This window comes from Puma concolor, chromosome B4 (assembly GCF_028749965.1).
Source record: "Puma concolor isolate L17-30 chromosome B4, mPumCon1.1.hap2, whole genome shotgun sequence".
In the NCBI taxonomy this organism is placed as follows: domain Eukaryota; kingdom Metazoa; phylum Chordata; class Mammalia; order Carnivora; family Felidae; genus Puma; species Puma concolor.
The window spans coordinates 26644146-26669669 of NC_141673.1; the positions used below are offsets into that span (position 1 = coordinate 26644146).

At 42.8% G+C, this 25524-nt stretch overlaps 1 protein-coding gene across 2 annotated transcripts in view; it reads right to left on the reverse strand.

Annotated features, from left to right (window-relative positions):
- PLXNC1 (plexin C1) overlaps positions 1–25524 on the reverse strand; it is a 149833-nt gene that overhangs the window by 42471 nt on the left and 81838 nt on the right. The window contains exons 10-22 of one of the 2 annotated variants that reach the window (XM_086712644.1): positions 22076–22215; positions 19200–19379; positions 16725–16805; positions 16464–16591; positions 16395–16396; positions 13948–14151; positions 13639–13824; positions 11720–11822; positions 8334–8435; positions 7925–8028; positions 3468–3506; positions 3092–3216; positions 1611–1809 (exon numbers count right to left, since the gene is read on the reverse strand). In XM_086712644.1, the coding sequence (XP_086568770.1) occupies positions 1611–1809; positions 3092–3216; positions 3468–3506; positions 7925–8028; positions 8334–8435; positions 11720–11822; positions 13639–13824; positions 13948–14151; positions 16395–16396; positions 16464–16591; positions 16725–16805; positions 19200–19379; positions 22076–22215 (1593 nt within the window). Of the gene's footprint in view, positions 1–1610; positions 1810–3091; positions 3217–3467; positions 3507–7924; positions 8029–8333; positions 8436–11719; positions 11823–13638; positions 13825–13947; positions 14152–16394; positions 16397–16463; positions 16592–16717; positions 16806–19199; positions 19380–22075; positions 22216–25524 lie in introns of both variants that reach the window. The other variant, XM_086712643.1, reaches the window with a different exon arrangement.

Consider the following 25524-nt stretch of genomic DNA (forward strand, 5'->3'; position numbering starts at 1 on the left):
CCCACTCCAGGGCTCTTTCTATTACCGCAGGATTCTCAAATGTAAGGCGCATGCAATGACTTGGAGAAGCTTGGAAACCACCCCCAGGGCTTGTGATTCAGTGGTGGGGCAGAAGCCTGCCTTTTAAGACTAAGACCCAGGACCCAGGTGTGGGGCCAGTCGCCTCTGTCTAGATGTGGTTGTGGCTGAGGCTAAGATGGTCGAAAGCAAAAACATTCACCCCAGAAGTAACTGCTCAACACCTCCCCAAAGCGTATGATGATTTATACCAAGTAAACAGAAAAGGCGGCAGATTTCATTAATCTTAATAAATGGGTAGCGCCTTGGGAGAGGAAGGCATCGGTTAAAAAAAGAAAAAAAAACAAGAAAAAAACGTTGTGCATCTACTTGTAAGATTGCATTAAACATTAAACTAAGCACAGTCTATTTAAAGTGCTGCTTTTGGATCTAAACTTAAGTAGCACTGTTAAAACCTGTGGCATAACAGTGTATCTTATTCAAAGTTTAATTAGATTTTGGAACTAGCTACAAATACACAATTATGCAGTTTTGCTGGAATCTGGATGGCTGGTGAAATTAAAGAAGGTTAAGAATCTTCTGTACAGGGGCCTCAGAGGGCTGAACGAAGATTGGGTTCAACAGAACACTCTTCTTTTCCTATTAATATTTTATAATAACAGCCAACATTTATGGAGTGCTTACTTGGTGACAAGCAATTACATGCATTTTCTCATCCAGGCTTCAGAACAGCCCTAAACTACTCTTCCTCCAATTCTATAGGTTATAAAATCAAGGCCGAGACAGGTCCAGAAGGCTCGTCTAGCAAGTGACGGGAGTCCAGATGCAGACCGGGAGGCGGGCTCCAGGACCCATGCTCTGACCCACTGGAGTCTGCACAAACTTTGCATTCAAAAGGATGTTAAGACTCAATCAGGCTACAACCACATTCAGACAGCAACTCCAACTGGAACTCAGGGGGCGGGCGGCTCTTTGGAGACTTGCTAAACAAACAGAATCGTGTGGAAGGACTGGTTAGAATGGAGTGTAATTAGCTTCCTGTATTAGTAGGTAAACGGGTATTTCCAAGATGCTTCAGAGGCCCTTCGAGTCACGTGCTCGCTTCAGCATTTGAAATATTCTGTCCCCTCAGTCTCTTCTCTTAACTAGACCGCCTGGGCCCTGGTTGTTAATTACCGGTGTGATTTATACCCAAAGCCAATGGGTATAAAATTGCAGTTACACGAGACAAATAAGTTCTAGGAATCTGTGGCACGACACCGTGCCTACTGATAACAACGCTGTTTTACACACTTAAAAATCTGGTAAGAGGATAGGTCTCATGTTAATTGTTTTTACCACAGTGAAATTGTTTCAAAGAGAAAAAAAAAGTTTTACCTGAGGAAATTCTAAATGAGTCACATTTACATAGATTACAGCAAAAACAATTCTTGTTTTCCCTTCCACTTGCTCCTGCCAAGGACCAAGTCTCAAAGAGGTTAAATGCTGACACCATGGAGTGTTCAGGACTTACCCTGGCAAAGGCATTAGCATCTGCTAAAAATAACCACCTATTGTCTTACCTCTGACCGGCCAAGGGATAGGACACTTACCCGCAGAAAACCAGAAAGGCAGACCGACATCCAGTTTGTGAGGAGTTTTTCAACCACAGACTCTGTGCGTCTCAGCATGAGTTTAGGCTGCATGTTACTAGACTGTTCCATCAAGTCCCTGGTCAGCACCTCCAGGATGCTGGTTAGGTAGACCAGCTTGGTTTGCAGGGCAATGGTCAGGAAGGAGGCAAACAGACACCTGTTTAAAAACAGAGCTCTGGTTACAATACTCAAGACGTTGAAACAACTGTCCATCAGCACATGAATGGATAAAGAAAATGTGGTATATTTGCGTACCACACACACACACACACACACACACAAACACCCCCCGCCCCCAACCCCGAATACAGTTCAGCCATACCAGAGAATGAAATCTTGCCATTGTGAAAACATGGATGGACCTTGAGGGCATTACGCTCAATGAAAAAATCAAAGACAAATACTATGTGACTTCACTTACATGTGGAATCTAAAAAAAAGAAAGAAAAAGAACCAAGCTCACGGAAAAAGATTTGTGGTTACCAGAGGTGGGGGACAAAGGGGCAATTGGAGGGAGGTGGACAAAAGGTCTAAAGTTCCAGTTATAAGAGAAGTAAATGCTTAGGGATGTCACGTACAACGCGATGACTACAGCTACTCTGCTGTATGGTATGTTTGAAAGTTCTAAGAGAGTAAATCCTAAAAGTTCATCTGCCCCCACTTTTTTTGTATCTGTACGAGATGATGGATCCGAACTAAACTTAATTGTGGTTATCATTTTGCAATACATGTAAGTCAGATCATTATGCTGCACAGCTTAAACTTATACAGTGCTGTATGTCAATTACATCTCAATAAAATTGAAAGAAAAAAAAGAAGGTATACAGATGATAAAGAAGCACATAAAAAAAGGGCCTTGGTTAATGAGGTTAACTATTAGCTGTGGCTGGGCTTGATACTGATGGTGTCTTCTAGAGAAGCCAAAGGGCGATGGGGTGCTGTCCTGTGGGCACTTATAATGTCTTAGGTCAACCACCTTTGTCCTCAATCCATAAAAACCAGGCACCAATGTTAATTCCAGGACTTCTTATGTGTTTCTAGCACTTAAACTTTTAAATTAAAGTGGTAAACAAGAAATGAACGTCTTTCCCAAATTTTCAGGTGTTTTTAGAAACAGAAAATAACACTTCTGCTTTTTTGATTCAGGACTCATGTTTTTTTCTTGGTGTTGGGTTTTTCAGGGTTTTTGTTTGTTTGTTTTGGTGGGAGGAGTATATGTGTGTGTGTGTCTTTCAAAACAGAATTTGCGTTGAGGTTGTGTGATATCTGAAATGGAGCAATCAGGGCTTCATGACCCTTCGATCAGACAGCCTCTATAGGTAAATCCACATTTTCAAGATACCGAGTTCAGGTTGTGGTTTGGAAATAAAACAAGGGGCTCAAGAGTTTTTATTTCCCCTACTTAATGACTTTCAAAATATAAATAAATTGACCAATACCTGTCCTTCACTGAAAAGTTCTTCTGTTTTTCAAGGGTGTGGATGACAGTAACAAGGAAACTTTTGTTACAAATGAGGGCATCCAAGGCTGTGAGACTTTCATTCTTATCATTGGCATCTCTGTTCTGGAAAAAACAAATGGATATATGATATGATATGATATGATATGATATGATATGATATGATAGGATATAAATATATAAACTTATTAAAGTTAGAAGATAGATCCACAATGGGTTTCCCAAAATGATAGGTTATTTAATATTGAATTCATGATTCCAAAAAACTCACAAAAATTCAATAATGGGGATGAGGAGGAGGAAGAGGACATGATGAAAGGCAATCATGGGCTAAAGATGAAAACTTATAGACTTACATGCATATCTTCAGTGAAGATGTGTGTGAAGCCACCTGACTGAGAGGAAGGAGACACTTTTATTATTCATAACATCCAAAGGAAATGAATAGTGTATTTTTGCTATAATACCCAAGTCCGTTTTAATAGAGACACTTGTTGCTAATCTGAAGAGCCTCTGGGCTTAGGTTCATTGTACATCCTCTGATACATAATAAATAATTATTGAGCTCTCCAGAAGCACCAGTGGATTCTGGAAGCCTCTAAGACGAAGAATGATTATTGCATCAGTCCCATTTTTGGTAGAGGAAGGCATCTCACACTTTAAAAGAACTGACTCGAAAGTGAAAGAAGTGGTAAAGAAGATTGTGCAAACGTGCAGACCACTCCTCAAGCAATTTACCTTCTAAGGATAAATATGGAGTCGTCTCGGTAAGTTTTTACAAGTCTCAGCTTAGTCGTATCTACTGTCTCAATGTACAATGTTACTGGAGAGGGCTTGAGTGGGGTGGTTAAAAGCTAGGATGTGGAGCCAAATTACTTGGGCTCCTGTCCTGGTTTTTTCACCTACTGGTCACTTGACTTTGGGCAAGTTATGTAACTTCTCTGTGTCTGACTTTCCTCATCTGCAAAATGGGGACACTCCTGATTCCCACCTCCTAGGCTTAGGGTGAAAACAAAACGAATGGGTGCACGGTAAGTTCTCTATGGCAGCTGTTTTTATTATTTTTGTCACTAATTTATGGCAAACTAGACCGCAAGGCTACTGTTCTGCTGGTTTCTACAATTATTTTTGTGTGCTATGCTGTGTGGCTCCTGGATGTGAAATTTTAAATTTGAGTTTCCTTTTTTAATGTGTCACAAATCTGATTGGAATTAAATGATTAAATTTTATTTTTTTTTTAATTTTTTTTTTTTCAACGTTTATTTATTTTTGGGACAGAGAGAGACAGAGCATGAACGGGGGAGGGGCAGAGAGAGAGGGAGACACAGAATCGGAAACAGGCTCCAGGCTCTGAGCCATCAGCCCAGAGCCTGACACGGGGCTCGAACTCACGGACCGCGAGATCGTGACCTGGCTGAAGTCGGACGCTTAACCGACTGCGCCACCCAGGCACCCCTAAATAATTAAATTTTAAAAGCATGCCGAGTAACACTTCAAATGAGTCAACAGAATGAAAATATAAACTTGAATATTCAGGTTTTTCTCTTCCTCTTTTTTAGGGGTAATATTTGAAACTTTAGGCTATTTTTATACCTCATTAAAGTAAATTTCTTCTGCAGAGGATTTTTGCTTTATAGTTTCAAATTTGTTAGCCTAAGCAGAAGACCTCAAACTATTTTGGTCATACTCTCCTCTAGTAATATGCAGAAAAATCAGACCTTGGGTTTGCATTTTCTAGTTCCTAACATTTTTCTGCTGAACCAACTTTATATGGACAGTTTAAACAGATTGATTCCTGACCTTAACTAGGGAAATGCCATGATGGCTCCCTGTATTCTAAGGTTCCTTCCTCTCTTCATTTGAATTTCCCTCTTCTAGGAGGTAGGGTGCACTGCTCACTCTTATTTCTTCTCCTATTTTCAGCAAAACAAACCAGTCAATAGAACGAAAACAAAGGCTTTAAAAAGCCCAAAACCAAAGGGCAGGGCACAGAACCAGGTAATACCTTGGCCTCTGTGAACAATTTCCTGTGGTTTTGCCTACTGTTGTCTGTTAGGTGTTAACCACTCACGTTTTTCATCCAACACCCAACCTCCAGGCCTAGAGGATGTGGCTCCTGGATAGATCTGTAAAGGGCCTAATTGACACAGGACTTATCTGCAGCCTAGAATATATTTCAACTGGTTCAAAGACTGTGATCAAAGACTATGGTCTTCTGGTTCTCTATATCTTTTATTATAAATTCAATTGTAACTTGGGTCTTTATAGGGTTCTGATAGTTATCCTTGTTTTTTCTGGGTCCTCTCCTGTAGTGACTCCTTCTGACTTTGGCTCTCATGTCTTTCCCAACTGCCATTCAAGATTATACATAACCCTGAGTTAAATCAGTTTGGCTTCTTGCAACTACAGTTGACCCTTTAACAATGAGGAGGTTAGGGGCGTTGATCCTCTGCACAGTCGAAAATCTGCATATGACTTTTTCCCCAAACCTAAATACTAATAGTCCACAAGGGGTGGACCCCTTCTGGTGGACAAGAAGCCTTACCAATAACATAACCCATTGATTAACACAGTTTATATGTTTTTTTGTATTGTAACTATATTCTTATAATAAAATAAGCTAGAGAAAAGAAAATATTAAGAAAATCATAGGGAAGGGGGGCACCTAGTTGGCTCAGTCGGTTAAGTGTATGACTCTTGACTTCAGCTCAGGGCATGATCTCACACTTTGTGAGATCAAGCCCTATGTGGAGCTCCATGCTGACAGCATGGAGCCTGCTTGGGATTCTACCTCTCTGCCCCTCTTCTACTCATGTGTGTTCACATGCTCTCTCAAATAAACTTTAAAAAAAAAGGTATAAAAAGGGGCGCCTGGGTGGCTCAGTCAGATAAGCGTCCGACTTCGGCTCAGGTCATGATCTCACGGTCTGTGAGTTCAAGCCCCGCATCGGGCTCTGTGCTGACAGCTCAGAGCCTGGAGCCTGTTTCGGATTCTGTGTCTCCCTCTCTCTGACCCTCCCCCATTCATGCTCTCTCTCTGTCTCAAAAATAAATAAATGTTAAAAAAAAAAATTTTTTTTTAAAAGAAGGTTTTAATAAAAAATAAAAAAAAGCTATAAAAGAAAACCATAGGGAAGAGAAAATACATTTATGAGATTGTACTGTTTTACTGAAAAAAAAATCCATGTATCAGTAGACCCATGCACTTCAAACCCGTGTTGTTCAAGGGTCAGCTGTATCTCTCTTCTAAAATAATACAGCATTGTTCCTGGGATTCCCCACCCGCCCTCCAAAACAGTCAATTTGCAACAGTGTCTTTTGCATTCATCACTTATCTTGCTCTTGATTACCGACTTTAGAAGACAGGGCAATTTCTTTTTCAGGTCACAGTTTTACTCCCTTCAGCACTCAAGAGCAATCATTAACTGTAAAAGCCCACACAATCCTCGTGTTGATGGTAGAAATCTCTGTTATTTTATTGCTATTAAATTCTTAATGGGGATCTCAGATAGCTGGCGAATAGGACTGGTGATGTCCTGCATAGTCATCCTGATTCAGGGAATTGAACCCCCCTCCCTAGGTGGTGTTCTGCCATAGAAATGGATGGATGAGGTGGCAAATGCAAGCCTGGGTGCCTGGTACTCCTGGAGGAGAAGTTTAAAAAATATATTGTACAAGCACAAAAAACTGAGGTCTTATTTATAGCCTTCTTGATTTACAATAGTAAGGCTTGGACCAAAAACAAAATATGGTGGGTGTTTTATGGAAGTATCCCAACCTTGAGACACAGCATCACATATCATGGTGTCTGCTTCTAGAATTATAGAGAAACTGGAAATTGCTTACTGCATGTGTCTGAGCTTCTGAACTCTAGGCTTCTGGCCAAATGTAGATGAGAAGCTCTGGTAAGGTGATATAAGCTCTGGGCTGGCTTTGTCTAGAAATCTAGAGTTAAACATGATCGTCTGTGTTGATGTTCCAGAGGTTGGGCCCCTCTGTGGTCACCAGTTCTGGACAAAAAAGGGCAACGTGGTGAAGTGGGGGCATCAGGATGTGGAGGTGATGGCAGGCAGATGAGTGTACCTCACCCAAGACTTGGGAGTGTGAAGGAGGAAGGCTGAGTGAGTGGGGGAGAAGATGGAGGCGTTAGAACAGAGTGAGACTGAAAACCCAAAGGGTTAAAGTAGACTACTCCTTGGAGTCCCAGAACGGATTAATCAATCATTTCGTGCAACTATTTCTACTAAATGAGGATGATACGGACTGATCAGCCAAAGAACAACTGTTGAAGAGAACCATAAAAACTCGACATTGCTAAAAATGGCTGCTATCAACTCAAATTCTACACATGTCGACTTCCCTCCCTCTCGGCCCATAGTTCTTTTCATTTCCAATTGAGAAGTAATAGTGAATAATCTAGTAGCTGCAATAGAAGTCATGCAGATAAACACAACAAATTGGCCAGCCCACAATTTATTGATTTTTAAATAAACTAGCGGGCTTCCCAGCTACAAATTCAGCTCTAAACGGGTAATAAAATAAAGCAAAAATCATCACTCTGAACTTCTGTCCCTCCTAGGTTTTTGTTACTGGACAAAGAATAATTGTCAGTGACCCATCACTGCTTTATATCCTCATCAATCCAATTAATAATTGTCCTGCTCCCTGCTCTGTTCAAACTTGAGCCATTATTTTGTACCAAGCACGTTATCTACAGCTGCCTTGGAAGCAAACACCCATTTTGACAATAGCAACAAGCACCTTCATTATTATTCAAGACTCAACCTTAGGAATATGATCAATGCTCTTTTACCTCGGGGAAGAAAGTTCTCAGAGCAAAATGTTTGTAGTCAAGGAAGGGAACAGTTCCAAAACTATCAACCACATCCAATTTATCCATCTGCAGCTCAGCAAAGCCTGCAAAACAGAATCCCAAGAGCAATATTTTAACTCAACAAACAATGGATAAGATCTTCTGCTGTTTTGTCTAACACGGAGTATGACCTTGGTTTTCATTAAAGACGAAACAATAGATAATTACTTGGTTGGCTGCAGAGCAGAGCTGAAATAAAACACAAAGCCAGGCCTAGACCCTGCTGTTCAGATGTCTTCTATTATACAAACAGTTCTCATTACTGTGGCCAGCTCCATTTAAGGGTAAAAAAGAAAAAAATGATTAAAAAAAAGGCTTGTTTTTCTACAAATAAAATTTTGGAGCCTACCGTCACGTATCTCCTTCCGGAGCTCGCTCTCCAGGAGCTCCAACTGTTGGCTCTGTTTGCGACTCAGCTCCTTCGATTTGTGTCTGGTCACCCCCACGGCCGCTGAGGAGACAGACATCCAGCATCAGATTGACATGTTAACTCAAAAAACAAACAGGAAAACCAAACCAACCTTGACATTTCTTTTAGAAAGAGAGACAGGAAGAGAGAGAAAGAATAGCATTTAAGAGATGGAATTTATCAAAAGGAACATTCCCAGCAAGGGGTCACTCTGAGGAGGAAGATACTAAAATGCAGCAGGAAAACACAAAACTACCCACCTTAATAGTAAAAACTAAATCAAATAACCTTCACTTGTAACCAAAGATCCCAGCTGGCTGAAAAGTAATGAAACGAGCCAAGTTTCCCTACAGCCATAGGCCACGTATATTGTTCCATTCTTTCTTTTTTAATGTTTCTAAACATCCCTGGAGAAATAAAGTGGAGCTGCAATTGTAGAAGGAAACCACAGATCGACGGTGAGCTATATAAGTCAAACTTGCATAGATCAAATTGGGTGACATGGTGAGCCGTCCGCAACGGGCCCTTGGATCTGGGACATTGCTTCTTTCCCCATTTCATCTGGTTTCTAACTGTGCTGCAGAGAAGCGCACTGAACAGGTTTGGTGCTCAGTCCACGTCCCTGCGCTACCAATTATGAGCTGTGTGACCTCTGGTAAGTTCCTTAGCATCTCTGTGGCTGGCTGCCTCATCTGTCAAAGTGCCGGCCTCATTGTGACGTTGACAGGATTATAAGGAGTAACTCACAGAAAGCATTCAGGAGTTGTATTTTAAAAACAATACCCAACAACTGTCGGCTACACCCTTATTCTGGAAAGGGTTTCCTCCTTTAACAGAAACTTCATGATAAAAGGATCCCACTACCAGTCGATGTGAGTGATGCAGGAGGAAACAAAACTCAATACAGTTCTCCACAAAGTCAACAGCGTCAATCATAACATGCATTGTGTATCTTCAAAATAAGGATGGGGCTCGCAGTGATTTCCAAATTTATGTGACGACGGAACCCCTTTTTCTAGGAGTGTGACTTGGGGTTACAGCTCCCCAGGCCACATTTTGGGCAACGCTGGCTCAGGGAGTGAGGCAGCCACGTCCATCAAGCAGTGGGAATTTCATGGCTGACACCTCCAGGGGAAGCCACAGTGGAGAGGTTTTGCAGGTGGCAGGCCTCAGCCGGCTGTGCTTCGTGTTTTCACTAACGATGTGACCAATGAGCTAAGATATTTGTACACTTCACATCTGTTCCAGCTGCTGGTGACACATGGTGCCCAGGAATCACGGTAAGAAGGAGATGAGAGTTCTTTTTTTTAAATTTTTTAATGTTCATTCATTTTTGAGAGAGAGAGAGAGAGCGTGAGTGGGGGAGGGACAGAGAGTGAGGGGGACACAGAAGCCGAAGCAGGCTCCAGGCTCTGAGCTGTCCGCCCAGAGCCCAATTTGGGGCTCGAACTCACAAGCCGTGAGATCATGACCCGAGCCAAAGTTGGACACTTAACCAACTGAGCCACCCAGGAGCCCTGTGGAAGGGGATGAGAGTTTTATAGGGCTTTGCAGATGCTGATGAAGCCAAAAGCCATGTGTCAAACTGAGCCCCCTTCACTGTCAAGAGCATAAATAATCTCTACAACAAACTGAGAGGAGTGATGAGTCATAAGAGCACAGGAAGAGATCAGAGGTTTCTAGTAAGTCACCAAGCGGAGGTGACTCTATGGTGAGACTGTTCCATCTACTGCTGCTTCACACTGGCGGAGTCTCAAATAGAGCTCAGCGTTTAGAAGTATTCTTCTTACTTGAAGCGAGTACCAGCCAGGACCTCATTAAAATATCAAGCCCAATTCTGGATTCCCGATATATAATAGGGGTAGACAACTGGGGGCGAAGCATAAGAAAATAGATGAAATGATCAACAGGGCAAAATAGGGTCTTTGCAAAATGAGTTCATTCCATTGGGTGAGTTCATCACACACGGCAGTCCTTCCCTCACTGGACTCAGAACCAGCTGGGAGAAAGGGCCAGGCCTTAACTCATTCTCTCCAGCTCCAGAGACTTGCGCAGTGGGTGCTCAGTAAACACAAGGTAAATGGACGGAGGGATGGATGAAGGAATGAAGGAGTGCATGGAAGGAAACATTGGCAACTATTAACAGAAGGTGTCAGAAAGGCAATGCATGTGTTAAATCGAGGAGTGCGCGGTGCTTAGTCGGTGGAGGAGAGTTCTGTTTCTAAGAAGGACAAGAGGACACAGATTTTAGACGAAAAGCAGCTCAGAACCAGGCCACACACTACACGACTACAGGGACCAGGTACACAGATGAGTCACGTGGCCCAGGTGGCGAGACTGTGGCAAAACCCCAGTGACCACATGCCCTCTCTCAAGGTGTAGCTACTACTCAGCTCCAGCAACTGGAGCTATGGACAAGTGGAGACCCAATGATCCGGGTCTTTCAAATTTTCAAAAGAGTGTTTAAAAAATGTGAATCATTTAATTATTTTTTTTAAGTTGAAGTATAGCTGGCATACAAGGACATTGGTTTCAGGTGCACAACATAGGTGACTCACCTAATTTTAAACAAACAAAACAGACTGGCAGCCAGTGAGCAACCAGATTCGGCCAGTGAGCAACCACCATGGATCTCTGTGCTTGGATGAGCCTTGGGACACTTGAATAGATGGTGCGGATCACACTTCTAAATTTAAGTTTATTTTTATTATTTTGAGAGAGATATAGAGAGCAAGTCGGGGAGGGGCAGAGAGAGAGAGGGAGAAAGACTACCAAGCAGGCTCCATACTATCAGTGTGGAGCCTGACGTGGGGCTCGAACTCAAGAACTGTGAGATCATAACCTGAGCCAAAATCAAGAGTCGGACACTTAACTGACTGAGCTACCCAGGTGCCCCAGTACAGACCACACTCCTAACACACCAGGAAACGCAGAGCTGGGGTGGGAGCAGGGGCTGGTGTTTGGTGAGGTGAGAGGCAGGAGATGACTAGATCTTGAAAGTCCAGAATGCCAGAGCAATTCTGAAGGAATAACGTAAATGGGCCATTCATCATCACAGTTCACAATATTGGGGAAGTGAAGTGGACTATCTTTCTCGAGCACCAAGATACCATCTTCGTAATCCAGCTTTGTATTAATAAGGCATACTAAAAAAATGTCTAGAAAGCCCTCAACATGTACCTATTATTCTTTTCCCAAAGTTGTGATTTGGGTTTTCATCCATTAATACTTAATTGAAGCAAACAGCCCCTGAAAGCTGAGAGTCTGCCGCCTGATGAGACGCCTCAGGGAGTAATTTCTCTGACAAAATCAAACAGGACACTTACCAAAAATGACAATCACGAGCAAGACGGGAAGCACAATCAGGAAATACCAAGTGGTGGGAACTGTTTCCTGCTCAACATAGAGCTCTAAGTTTCCCAGTTTGACCTGATGAGACAGAGTGTCATTAGACTCAGTTGAGTTGGGTGCCATATTTATATACACCCTTTTTCCTCCAAATCATTTTCCCCAAGATGCAAAAAGAGGTGACGAGCTAGGTAGGATATATGAATTCAAGTCCCACCTCGGGCAGATTAGCTATGTGATCTTGAGCACATTGAGAACATTCACTGTGCCTCAGTTTCCAGATATGTCAGTTGAGGTACACTGGACTACACCTGGAGATTTTAGAATTTAGTCCTCTTTGCCATAGGAGTTTAACTTAACCATCCGATCCTTACTTTCCTCATCTTTAAAATGAGATGTAGGGTTGTCTCTTCGTAAGTTTGTCACGAAGACTAAATGCACTTTATCATTTAAGTAGGCTCACGGCAGTCCTGCTCAAAACTCTCCAGTGGCTTCCCAGAGCTCAAGACCAAGCCCTTGCTATGGCCCACAAGGTCCTAATCATCTTTTACCTCTTCCTGCTCCCTCCATTAACTCTCCAGCCTTCTGGAATATTCCCCTTGCTCAGTCTGCTCTAGCCACACTGGCCTCCTCGTAGTTTCTCAAATGCACCAGGCAGACTCCAGACTCAAGACCTTTGCAGCTTGCAGTTACATCTATCTAGAACCTTTCACACCCCAGAGAACCCATGGCTCATTCTCTCTCCTCCTTGAGGTCCTTACTCAAATGTTATCTTTCCAGAGAGACCTTCTCTGCCCACCATTGTAAAACTTGCATCACTGCCCGCTGCTTCATTTTTCCCAATGGTGATCACCACCACCTGACACATTTTTAAATTATTTCCTTCACTACATGACTCTTCAGGTAATGTCCACAAAGACAGAATTTTGGGGTCTGTTTTCTTCTCTGCTGTGTCCCCATCTCAGTATAGGCACTCTGGAACCATCTCATCAACAAAGAATACTAGCACCGTTCTTCTCAACCAATGTGACATGTGGGAGCACTTGTAATCTCAGTTGGTGCTCTTGATTTATAATAATTACTACCCTCTTTACCATACACATGGACAAAGGGAGGCTCAGCAAAGCCAAGTGACCTACCCAAGGCCACACAGCTATTAGCCGGTGCAGCTGGAACATGAACACATCTTTTTTTTTTTTTTTTTTTTTTTTTTTTGGCTTCCAGTCTGATGTTCTTTTTCCTTGACCTTTATTCAATATTTATGACTACAGGTCATAAAGCATTTTTTTTTTTTTTTGGTATAGACTGTGAAGAGCCTCATATGGCATGAACACCATAAAGACAGACTTATAATATGTTTCCTCTCCCAAGGGTCTCACATCTTTATTGTGGGACATAAATATAACCGTGATGGGACCCTCAAACATGTCGGGGAGAGATGAATTGCAAGTGTGCCTTTGTGGTGGAGGAAGTGGCCCACGACACATAGATTATCTGGTCTCCATCAGAATCTAATGCTGCTTTGAGTATGCTGGGAATCTGCTAAGACATGTCACTGCCACATTTGGGGAAAGAATGACAGCTCATTCGTCAGTGGTCTAGAGATTCTGCCTGCAGATGCTACAGTCCAAATGCATGGCTAGAACAAAAGCTATCAAGACTCATTAGTATTATAGACAATGGTTGTTCAATGCTTTGACATTCCAATAGGCACATGGATGGATTCTGCCAGCTATTTTGTAGGAATTATGTTTGTGCTCGCAATACAAGCTTTGTTTATCTGCTATTTAAAGTGAAGATCTAAAGATCCACGGCAGATTCCACTCTGGCTTCTGTCTAGCCAAGGAACTGCCCCAACTGAGGTAAGACCAATAGGTAGGGCTGGCAGATGACTCACACGGACTTTCTTGGAAGAGGTGTCAATGCTGTTTGCATTCGTGATGCCTTTAATTTTGCAAAGGATGATGGTGAGATCTTGATTTCTAGTAATATTTTCGAAACTGCAATTTAATTGCTTATTTTCCCCATGGAAGAGGGTGATTTCAATGTCTGTCTTGGAGATGTTGAAGTCATCATTTTCTTTCTGTGAAGAGCAAAGAGGAGATGGAGAAATCAGGGCGCACGAGGGAACCCACAGACACGAGCACACCTTGCCAGTCGCAAAGGGCAGGGGGCACATCCCACCCGAGATAAGTGAGAAACATACTTGAATTTTCACTTCCAATTCTGTGTCCCCCTCGGGTTCGACCCGACACCCTGTGAACCTGGGGTCCTCAAGATACTGCAAGCTCCCACAGTCCAAGTAGGTCTCCTGGACTCTCAGCTTCACGGTGACGTTGGCCCGCACTTTCGAACCCTTGAAGCTGGGGGCTGAAAACCTGCAGGAAGTCGCCATACAATATTCGGAGACCTGAAGGAGGAGAAAAGAGCAGTTTAACAACTTTGTCACTGAGTCCTAGCCCTAGGATTTAGGAGAGAGGCGACCCAGACAACTGAATGGCTTTGTGCTTCCAATGTCTCATCTATGAAATGGATGATACCACCTCCCCCCCTTCACAGGGCTGAATTAACCCAAAATCAAATCAAATGAGATGAGGGCCTGTTAAACGAAATGGGGGTTAAATTAAAGGAGATTACATGTGCAAACATGCTTAGAATAGTGCCTGGCACACAGTAGGTACTCAACGAATGCTAGCTCCTATCACTGTGGACATTACTAGTGATAATGAAAGCAGCCAGGAGGTTATGCAATGGAAAAAGGGTGCACAGGAAGAAGGAGGCTAGAGAAAGAGGAAGACTTTGCACCAAGGGTCTGTGCGCACTGCGAGCCCTCAGGGCGTGTTGTGAAATGTGGGCAGGGAGGGGACCGTCCTCCAGTGAGGCCAGGTACACTACCGACTGCATCGCTCCTTGTGGAGGAGCCTTCAGCGACACTTAGCAGAAATCACTGGCCGCAAGGAGGCAAAGGCTTTGCAGATCTAACGAGAAGTAGGGGAAAACAAAAGCAAAAGGGACAACGTGACCCCCCCCCATGAAAATGCAGAGCATGAAGACTGGAAACAACGCAGAAAGTGTGGCCTGCTTTACAGGTTTATTTATACAAAACATAAATATGGTCATTTTTAGGTGTGCAGAGAGACGGGCAGAGAAAGTTGCTGGAAAAGAGATTGGTAAAGGTTTTAAAGAAGAACAATAATATGGGGCGCCTGGTTGGTTCAGTCAGTGGAGCATCCAACTCTTTATTTCAGCTCAGGTCATGGTCTCTTGGGTCATGGGTTCGAGCCCTGCGTCGGGCTCTGTGCTGACAGTGCAGAGCCTGCTTGGGATTCTCTCTCTCCCTCTCTCTCTGCCCCCTCCCCCAGTTCACATTCTCTCTCTCTCTCAAAATAAATAAGTAAACATTAATAAAAAAAAAAAATAAATAAGGAAGAGCAATAAAAGCCGCTTGGCTGGCTCAGTCCATGAATCATGCAACTCCTGATCTCAGGGTTGTGAGTTCGACCCCACGTTAGGTGTAGAGAGGACTTAAAAATCAAATCTTAAAAAAAGGGGGCAATCAAACTTGTGAAAAAAAATTTGCTAGGTGGTGAGCTTTCCTGTTTGTTATTTACTTTCTAATATTGCAGTTGAAAAGAGAGGGTAGGGGGCGCCTGGGTGGCGCAGTCGGTTAAGCGTCCGACTTCAGCCAGGTCACGATCTTGCGGTCCGTGAGTTCGAGCCCCGCGTCGGGCTCTGGGCTGATGGCTCGGAGCCTGGAGCCTGTTTCCGATTCTGTGTCTCCCTCTCTCTCTGCCCCTCCCCCGTTCATGCTCTGTCTCTCTCTGTCCGAAAAATAAATAAACGTTGAAAAAAAAAAAATAAAAAAATAAAAAAAAGAGAAAAGAGAGGGTAGGACGAGGCCATAGGTGGGAAGATCTGATGCAAAGATCTGGACAAACAAAACCCCCTTCCCCTTGAACCCCTCTCCAAATTCCAGCCCTAGATCTGTTGTTCACACTTCTGGCAATATTATGAAACAAAAAATGGTGCGTGTGTCCACATCACGGAGACGTGGCCCGGAATCAGATACGAGGCAAGGCCCGGAACTGGCTCTGGCTATGTCAGGATGTGGATGCGTGTATGACAGGTACGTAAGGAGGACTCGGGAAGGCCATCTGCACCTAGGCCTGAACCCATACTGGTCGCAAACAGGGCCAGGTCTGTGGCCGTGGGCAGACCTTCCAGCTGTGGCAGGAAGTGGTCAGGCAGGAGAGGCTGCTACCTTCACATGTCTCATTAAGGAAGGAGAGAAAGGGGGAGAGAGAGTGGGGAGAGCATCTGAGAAGTAAATTAGAAGTACACTCAGAGGCCCCAACCTAGATCTGAGAAATCTATCATTTTGTGTGATGAGGCCCGTGTGTGACTTGTGGCGGTGTGAGAACTGGACAAGGGCCAGAGACCAGACCCCCTGTGTGGGGAAATGCAAAGTCAGAGGAGGCGAGGTCGGAAGGAACGGGACCAAACCAGACCATGGCAGGAGCAGGAGTACATGACAAGATTTCTGGGGGCTCACGCGGGTCACTTGGCCTCCGAACCACAGCTTTCTCAGTACGATGGGAACCCCGCCACCACGTCTGCACAAAAATGCTATTCTTCTAGATATCTCGCCCTCACCCCTCACAAGGCATGGTCACACATAGTCCTAAACGTGGTCGTGTTAAAGTGCCTCCCTGCAAAGCCCACGTGGAGGAAATGGAAGGCCTTGTCGTCCCAGGCTCATTCCTCTCTCCTCTGTGCCACAACTGGAAATACTCAACCACAAGGAGAGGGTCTTATTATTTCCATTATGGCCCAGATGGTGTATACCATCCAACAGGAAAAAGCTTGTAATATCACAAAGGCACAGAAATAAAAGATATTTCCCAGTAGATGTTAGTGTGATGAAAACAAAATCATCCCTGAAAATTACTATTATTACAAGGTAGCTGAAGACTTACATTTATGTTTCCTTTTAACTCATGTGAAATGATTAAGTTGTCAATTACGTCAAAATTTCTGCCCAGGATGGTTATATTTTGACCACCACTGCAAAGAAAAAAGCAACAATAGGAGTTTCATAGTAAACATACAGGAATTTTGCATTTATGAGTAAATCTATCATTTTATTCACACATTAAACCCAGTTATATTTAGAGCCAAGTAATACATTTTAATTTCAAATGCAGGACGATTATAGACATCTTTTAATGACACTGACCACAAATGCGTAGTTTTCAAGATACATAAATATAAAAATTCAGGTCAGATCTGGTTTTAATTCTAGGAAAATGCCCAAATTCTTTAACAGAATTTTGAGTCTTATTATATCATGTTGCCACATCTAATCAGATCATCGGCTGTACCTTGAAAAGGTTTCACTAAACAGAATTTTGTTTGATTGCTGTTTAATCTATATTAAGATCCTTCAATCTAACAATTTTCAAAATCAAACTCCCAACCTACCAATTATACTTTATTTAGGGAGATAGGGAACATTTTGGACAAGGTAAAATTATAAATGACATTAAAACTATAAATTCCCATTTGGTAGACCATATAAATAACAGCTACGTTCCCTCTCTCCAAAACCAAGCCAAATGATTTCACATATTCTCAGCACATAATCACATATAAGCAAAGTGGTCATTAGATGTGAAATAAACAGCTGTCCCCAGCTCCGGCTGCCCTCACACCCCCATTCATGTAGGTCATTCCAGGGGACAGGAGCCTGGGAAGGTCAGCTCTGTTCGCCAGCCGGGCCCAGGATGACAAGACTGGGAGGTGAGCCTGGGCAGGCCAATTTGTGTAGGGCAGAAGGAAGACATTAAGCCCTGAACCTCCAGTCACAAGGCGGTGAGGGGAAGGGTCGAGCTGGCCTCATGCCAGCCTGTCGTCATTACTAGAAAACGTGCTCTGCCAATGGCCAGACTGCCGAGCCACATTCTTGGCCAGGCAGACCTCAGAGACGCAGGCACAGAATATCACAGGTGACTGGACATTAAGAAGCCTCACACAATCACTACGTTTGCATCTGAAGCTACTGTTCTATGTCGACTATACCTCAATTAAAAAATAATTAGGAAGCCTGATTTTATGGCAAAGCAGAACACTGGTGGTTCAGAGCACTGCAGCCTGGACCCAGACGGCCTGGGAGCCCAGGCAGGTTGTTTGAATGCTCTATGCTTGGTTCCCCCATCTGCTAAAGGGGCTATTCCTTCGGTGAGGATTAACTGAACTACTAGATACACCACACGAGGCACGTGGGGACTGTCACCTCAAGGCTCGCTTTGACTGATAGGAAGGATTTAGACCCAGAGCAGGGAGTGCAATGCTAGAGGCTTGGTTGGGGAATTTCCATCTTTCTCGTGCCACGGTCAGAGGCACAAGTGTTGACGTCCTGACCCCCTAGTCCCTTGGAATGGGGCCGCATGTGGAGATAGGTTCTTTCGAGAGGTAATTAAGATCAAATGAGATCACGGGGGTGGGCCCTAATCCAATAATCTGACTGGTGACCTTATAAAAAGAGATTAGGACACAGACAGTCACAGAGGGAAAACCATGTGACGGTACAAGGAGGTGACCATGTCTCCACAAGCCAAGAGAACAGGCCTCAGAAGAAACCAACCCTGACATCCACTTCTGACTTAATCTTAAGTAACAATACTATACGAGAAGTGTTTTTCTCCTGCGCTTTTTCTTTCTTTAAAAAAAAAAAAAAAAAAGTTTATGTATAGTTTCATCTCAACAGTACTTTGAAAACTAGTTTCATGCTGTGTTGGTGAAATATCTTATTATGAAAACTATCGTCAGGGTCGTATTCCAAATCTGAACGTGAATTTAAAATTCAACGAGGCAGAGGACTGTTTTTATTTTACGTTTTTAATATATAGGAGTCATCTGGAAGAGTTTATTTTAGAATGTCAATCTCTCTTAGGGAGTATCTTCGAAATGTAGGTACTGCTTTTCATTTCGATAGCTCCCGATATCTCCTCAAATAATTCAAAACAGTGTACCCAAACCATTATGAAATGAAAGATGGAAGACAGAAGCTCAGTGTCATGGGCAGGAGCGAGGCGTGGTACCTTTGTATCAGGAAGGTAGGCTAAGAATGGATACCACAATTCAAAGACCATTGTGAAGGGCAAAAGATCATACAACCTGAAGAGAAACCAGAGTGCGAGCAAACGTTTTAGCCGTGAGTTTCCTGGCAGCCACAGCTCAGAGTAAAGCAGGACTTGCTCCCAGTATTCATGGTGACAGTAGGAAGCAATCTGCTGGTCAGGAATATGTTTGGTTTCTAGGAATAAATCCTAAGGGGAATTCCGGGAGAGGAATTTAGATAGGACTATTATTTCTGTATTTATTTGTGGAAAACCCATGATCTTTACGCACATGGCCCCTTTAAACACACTGACAGAAAGACAGGAGTCTAGAAAGCACCTGATCCAGGTGGTGGCAGGATATATGAGGGAGCAGTGAGGCAGAGCAATATATGACAAGGGTCCCACAGATGTACAGTTCCCGCCGTCGAATTGGATACACACATCCTTCATTTCTTTTCGGCTTGACGGTAGAGAGAATTTCATATGGGTGTCATTTAGCACGTGGCTGACCTGTATTCTAGAAAGGGGCAGAAAAACAACTCTTAAGTGACACAGACACGGAGCACAGTTGTGTGCCAAACATGACGGCGTACGAATTTTACTTGAACCGCAACAGTTCACAAACTATCAGAACAGCCGCACGTAAGTGCGGGTTCATCAGGGGCCACTTACCACGGTGGGGATCATCTGGGGCAGGGTTCCTCTTTCTTTTTTCATTTGTATGTTTTTATTTGCAAATGTCCCTTAGAAGTGGGGAAAGGAGATGTAACCAGTTCCCTTAAGAAGTCCTATCAGTGGAACATGGACTGTGCAGGGTTTCCTGTTAACGTTGTTGGGTTTGAGAATGGCACGGTCCTTATCTGTGAGAGACATATACTGAAGTAGGTATGTGTCAAGGGATATGGTGTCTGGGAGGTGCTTTTAAAACCTCCAGCTACCCATGCTCCCCTCCTCTCCAAAAATGAAACCAGACTGGCAAGGTGTTGGCAAGTTTGGAAGCTGGAGGATGGGTCCGGAGAGGTTCACCGCGCTCTTGTCTCTTGGGTACGCTTGGAAATTTCCACAAGGAAAAGCGTAAGAAAAAAGAAGTCCCAGTTAGACGGTAGAAGGGGAGAACTCCGCCCCAGGCAGAGGCGGGGATTCTGCCATTCTAAGAACAGAGTGCCCATGACCAAAGTCCATGCCAAGAGCGCAGGGATCTCAGGGTCAATCAGCACCAGAGCCGAGCTGCCTCCCAAGGAGGTCTAGACGAGAAATTAGTTGGGAATATCCTGGGTGCTCCTGACATCCACAGGGCATGCCCTTGATGCCCCTCGGGAGTCAAAGCAGAGCCTTCTACAACATTCCCTCTGTAACCTGCACTTCCTCAGTACATCATGTCTACAATGACCCTCTAAAGCAAAAGATCACTAAGACTGGGTTGTGCTGAATAATTCTCAGCATGATTATGCTACGTGCGAATCTACTGTTACTACTTATAGGATATGCACATGATTATTAACATTAATGCACATATCCTTTAAGTAGTAATAATAGATCCTAACATAAGGCGAATTCAAAAAGCATCTGAGTCTGTGCATTTACACTATGTCAGATTTACATCCTAAGCTTTACATTCAGAGCAAAGCTCTAGGAAATTCATCGTAAAATGGCTAATCATTAAAATTCAAACTTGTTTATAAATTTTGGAAGGAGAGAGGTGGAAATGGGGGTCATTCCACTATTATCCTCGTATTTTTCCCTTCAGAATAATTAGGCATTTGAAAAATACCATATTAAAGGAGTGTGGGATTACGGCATGAACTCAGATATAGGATTAACTGGGTATTATGTTTACTGCTTGTGAACTTGGGTTCACCACTCTGATGTGGTTACTGAAATGCTACATGCAGAAAGGTCTCTGAGTCGTTTAATTGAATAACTGCAGTATCTCAAGACACATTCGGAATTGAAATGAGAGCATAAAGAGTCAAAAATAGGGAAACGCTCTGAAAACCGGCTTATTTGCCAGTGAAGGTGATTGCCTTTCAGTGAACACACAGGTGTCTAACTTCACAGATTTCAACACAAAATGAAAGATTTGCGCAGGAAGGTATTTAGCCAGGATCAACGGTACCAAAACACCTATGCCGCATAGATACAGCCGCTAATGTGTGCTTGATAATTCTGGTAAATGGCAAAACAGAGTGGAGCTACCAATGAACAGCTTTCTCCATCAAGATGACAAACATCCTAAATTTACTGTTAGGAGGGGAAGAGGATGGCAGTTATATGCAGCAAATGAATTAAAACAGAAAATTCAGTAAATAAGTGTGGCAGATTAAAATGCTGTGCAAATCTGTTTTAGTAGTTAAAACCCAAAACACCATGCTTCAGCAGATTGTCTTTGATGCATTCCCATGATGAGAATGAGCCCAGTATTCTACTTCATATAAACTGCAATGTCTTCTAACTTCAAATCAACCCAAACTTACAAAAGCTAGCAAGCAGGAAACCCAAATTATCTGTTGTGTTATTATTATTACATCTCTTTTGGGGATAAGATTTGCACAAGGGTGTCAGTGAGACACGGAAATTTGTTTTTCTCTCTCCAGGTTTCGTTGAAAGGACAAGTTAGGGGGAAAGAAGTCATAGAAATAATGATGGTCAAATGGTACACTGACCAGATATCTGTGTTGGGGTGTTTGGTCTTTTTTTTTTTAAAGTTACTAATATTTGTTCCATTTAGTTATTAGTTGAGCCTGAGACCAATCCAGTAAAGAGAAGGCTACAAGGAATAATAGAACATGCCAGAACGTTTCTTTTTTCAGCTTTGGGTAATACATCGGAAGAGCTGTCATAGTTTTCCATCAGATTCCTAAGTATGCAACTATTTTTCTAAGTGCATCAGCTTCAAGATGATGTCTGTTACTCAAAATACTTGATTCTGGTAATGGAAATGAATCAAGACCTCAAAGAGGCAACATCCTGAAATTAGTGGGTTCTGAGGCTTTGGGGGCTTAGAGGGGACAGATTTTCTCACAGTTAGCTTCCGAAGTGGTGTTTAAATTATTCTACTTATTAAAATTATGTGATAACAAATATGTAGATGAACTGCCCACTTTGGCACATGGCAATACTTTGAAAAGATTATAATCACAATGATACTCTTTTGGCATAAGTGAAAGCTTTTTACTATATTACCAAGGATAAATTACTATGATTTCAACTCACACGTCCTTATCACAAGTACTGGTTCCTTTCAGGATCATTGTAATGTTGGATGCCTGGCTAAAGTTTGCTCCCGTGACGATCACGTTACTTTTCCCTAAAGTCGATATTTTCCGTGGCTCGATGGACTTAATGTAGAAGACCTGTTGGAAATAAAGATTAACACACAAGATCAAAGCGAAGAAGTGGCATTGTTCCAAAAAATCTGTTTACGCGCTGCAGTTCGAAGAAATCACTGGGAAATTACGACATTTTGCAAACACAAGCAGACAGTGTTTAATGAAATCAATGAATTCAAGGAAGAGTGCTGAAGATTCATGTCTCTCAACATGCGACAGCATGAGGTCAAACCAATTAGTCTTTGTCTCACAAGACAGTTGAAAATACAGTTGAAGAGTCTGACATTCTGTCTGAAGAGTGAGATCTCACTGGTGTCTCAAAAATGCTCACGGCCCCTGGAGGCTCACAATATAACAAAATGAAGAAAAAGACAAGGAATCCACTGATGATAGGCCAACAAGAGTTATCATTAAGCTGGAAGAAATGTTATTCTGGATACATTTAATTCCCAAGAAAGCAGTGTCTATTTTTTTTCAGTTTTTTTTTTCCCCCAGTTAGGCTATTTGAATCAAGGGGTATACTGCAGGGGGAAACCTCCAGAAATCAACTTGTTCAGTCACCTAATACCAAGTACTTGGATGCCAAACCACTGTGGTCAACAGTTTCCTCTCCACGGCACCCATTATAACCTTTATCAGGCCTTTCTTTATCACGAAAATTTCCCATGCGATAACCTGCTCCCTGAGGCCCCATATCATGTAGACTTTTGCACCTTACTTCTTTCCTTGCAAAGCCTGATTAAATTCTCCTTAAAAAGAGTGGGGGGGGGGGCTTTATTTGCTGGTAGGAATCACTTTCCTTTCAAAGACAAGACAATCATGATTTCTTTCACTTTTCTTCTCCAGATGTCACCATCTCTCATTTTGATCATTCTGTTATTCTTTGTACAGACCACTCCCCAGCACATCTGTATTCTTCTACAATATGGTGACTAAAACAGGACAGAAAAATTCTCTCCGGCCAATATAAAATACAGATCTTCAGCACCAGTGCATTTCATAGTCACACTCTTGACATTTGAAGACAACCCCCAAGTCCAGAGACACATAATCACGTGATGATGCCAACTGTAGCCACGTAGAGGCTAAAATCTAGGAGGAAGCCACTATGGCACTGGGAGAGCATCATTTGTGCCCAACGCCTGTCTACCGCCTGCTTCTTGAAGCAGCCTCATATTCTCTGCTCCTTTATATGTGTAATGCTCATCATGATGGACTTGCCGGGCTGTTTGGGCTGCCCCTTCTGCTGCGAGGGATGTTTTATTCTGTTCCTCGGCAAACACACGTGCTATATGGTAGAGCGGTCACCATCGCTCATTATCACTATGGATTGGTTCTGCAGGTTGAGGTAAATTCATCGTTAATGTCATCACAGCCATGATGTAAGGTGACAGAGAATTGATTTCGGTGGCAGAATTTATTTTAATCACTTAGTAGAGGACTTTAGTCCCATATTTATAGAATCATGAAGGGTCTGAAAGGGTCACTTTAATTATTCTGTTATACTTGACTGCCTTTTATGGGGGAAATTATCTGCACGAGTGGTACTTGGAATGGGGGGATTAGCAAAGACTTCAAGATAAATCCCTTGCAAATGTCAAGTGTGTGCTATATAGCAGAAGGCTTACTCTTCACTCTGACATGGTGACAGCTAAGTGAACAAGTATTTATTGAACACGTACAGGGTCCCTAGAACAGTGCTAGGTGGTTGCCTGTAGCAAGCCAAATCCAGTCCATCGCCTGCCTTCGGATGGCCCGTGAAAAAAATGTCAAAGAAGTAATAATGTTCCATGACATGTGAGAATACATGAATTCTGATATTAGTGTCCACAAAGAAAGTTTTTCTGGATCACAGCCACACCTGTTCATTTACGTACTGCCTGCGGCTGCGTTCGCACTACAGGCACAGAATAGTTGTGGCAGGGACCGCGGGGCTCCCAAAGCCTAAACCATTCACTGTCTGGCTCTTTGTAGAAAAAAATGTGCCAACCCTTGCACAGTACAAGTCCACTGCCCTTCTTAAGGAGGCAAGATGGGACTGTGTTTCGTTTTGTTTTATGTGAATCCCAATGAAGACTCACATACACATCCAAGTCGGCCGAGAGCCCCACGTTTCTTTCCGGACAGCCCTTCTGGATTCCTGTGTTTATACTGTGATATCTCCTCAAGCAAGATGTTCGAACACCCCCAAGTACATGCTACTTCTCTACTCTCAGGAGAGGATAAAAAGACCCTTATAACTAATGTAAAAAATATTTTCAGGGGGTTATATTTTGCTCCTTAAATGGTTCTGTAAACACCATCAGAAGACCCACCACGTTGCCTTATTAACTTCTTATTTCTCCCTGAGCAGAGACAGCCCTGCTACTTCAAAAGGATTTTATTTTTAAACCTTATTGTTTAGAGAAGTTTCCATTGGCTGTCTACGATGAAATCCAGCCCGGTCTGTCTCTTGAAAGCCGATGCTTCCAGTCTATTTGCAAAGAGGGTCCGATTAGTTGTCCTTTGTTTGCTTGGAGAACCTCTCTTAATGTTAATAAGTGAGTTAAAGAGCCACCAAGAGGACCTCATCAAATCAACTGTGCAGGTGTACAAGGAAAAAAAGAAAACGAGAGGGTAGCTATATGGCTGTCCTGTATGGCTGCAACAATTCTTAGAAATATAACATTTTCTATTTTTACTACTAAAGGTTTTTGAAAGTCCTCTACAGACAGAAGGCAAAGAATGATCTCCCGACAAATGTTTCACACACTTATTGTAGATCTATTTTGTATTTTAATCAAGAGTTAATTTCACAGCCTGGCGTGAAGCAGCGGGCCCAGGAGCTGACACGTAGAAGGGGTTAATTTAAAAACATAATCTAGTTTGATCCGAAAAGACACTTCCTTAAAGCCTTACAGTGAGATCCTGCCCTCATCTTAGGTCCAAGAATTTCCATATGTCAAATCAAAATGCCTCTGACAGCAACCTTCACAACCTGTGTTGTCCAGCGATTAACCTCAGAATAGTCTACTTCCTGTCAGCTACATTTTAAAGACATAAGAGTTATTTCTAAATGGCTGCCCAATTGTAAATTATTTAATAAGGTCCTACGAACCTGGTCGCTCATGAGTTTAGATCACTCCCTATTTTGTATATGAGAGCACATTAGAAACTGGTTAATTCGGTGATTACAGAATACCCGGCTATTTTTATTTTTTTAAAACAAAGTCATTCTAAGATATTGGAAACAGCACAACCACTAAGAAATAGTTATTTCTGAAAAGGTCTAAGAGGATTGCTTCTGACAGTAAGAGTACTTTTTTTGTGAAGTCTGACGTCAACACAATTCAA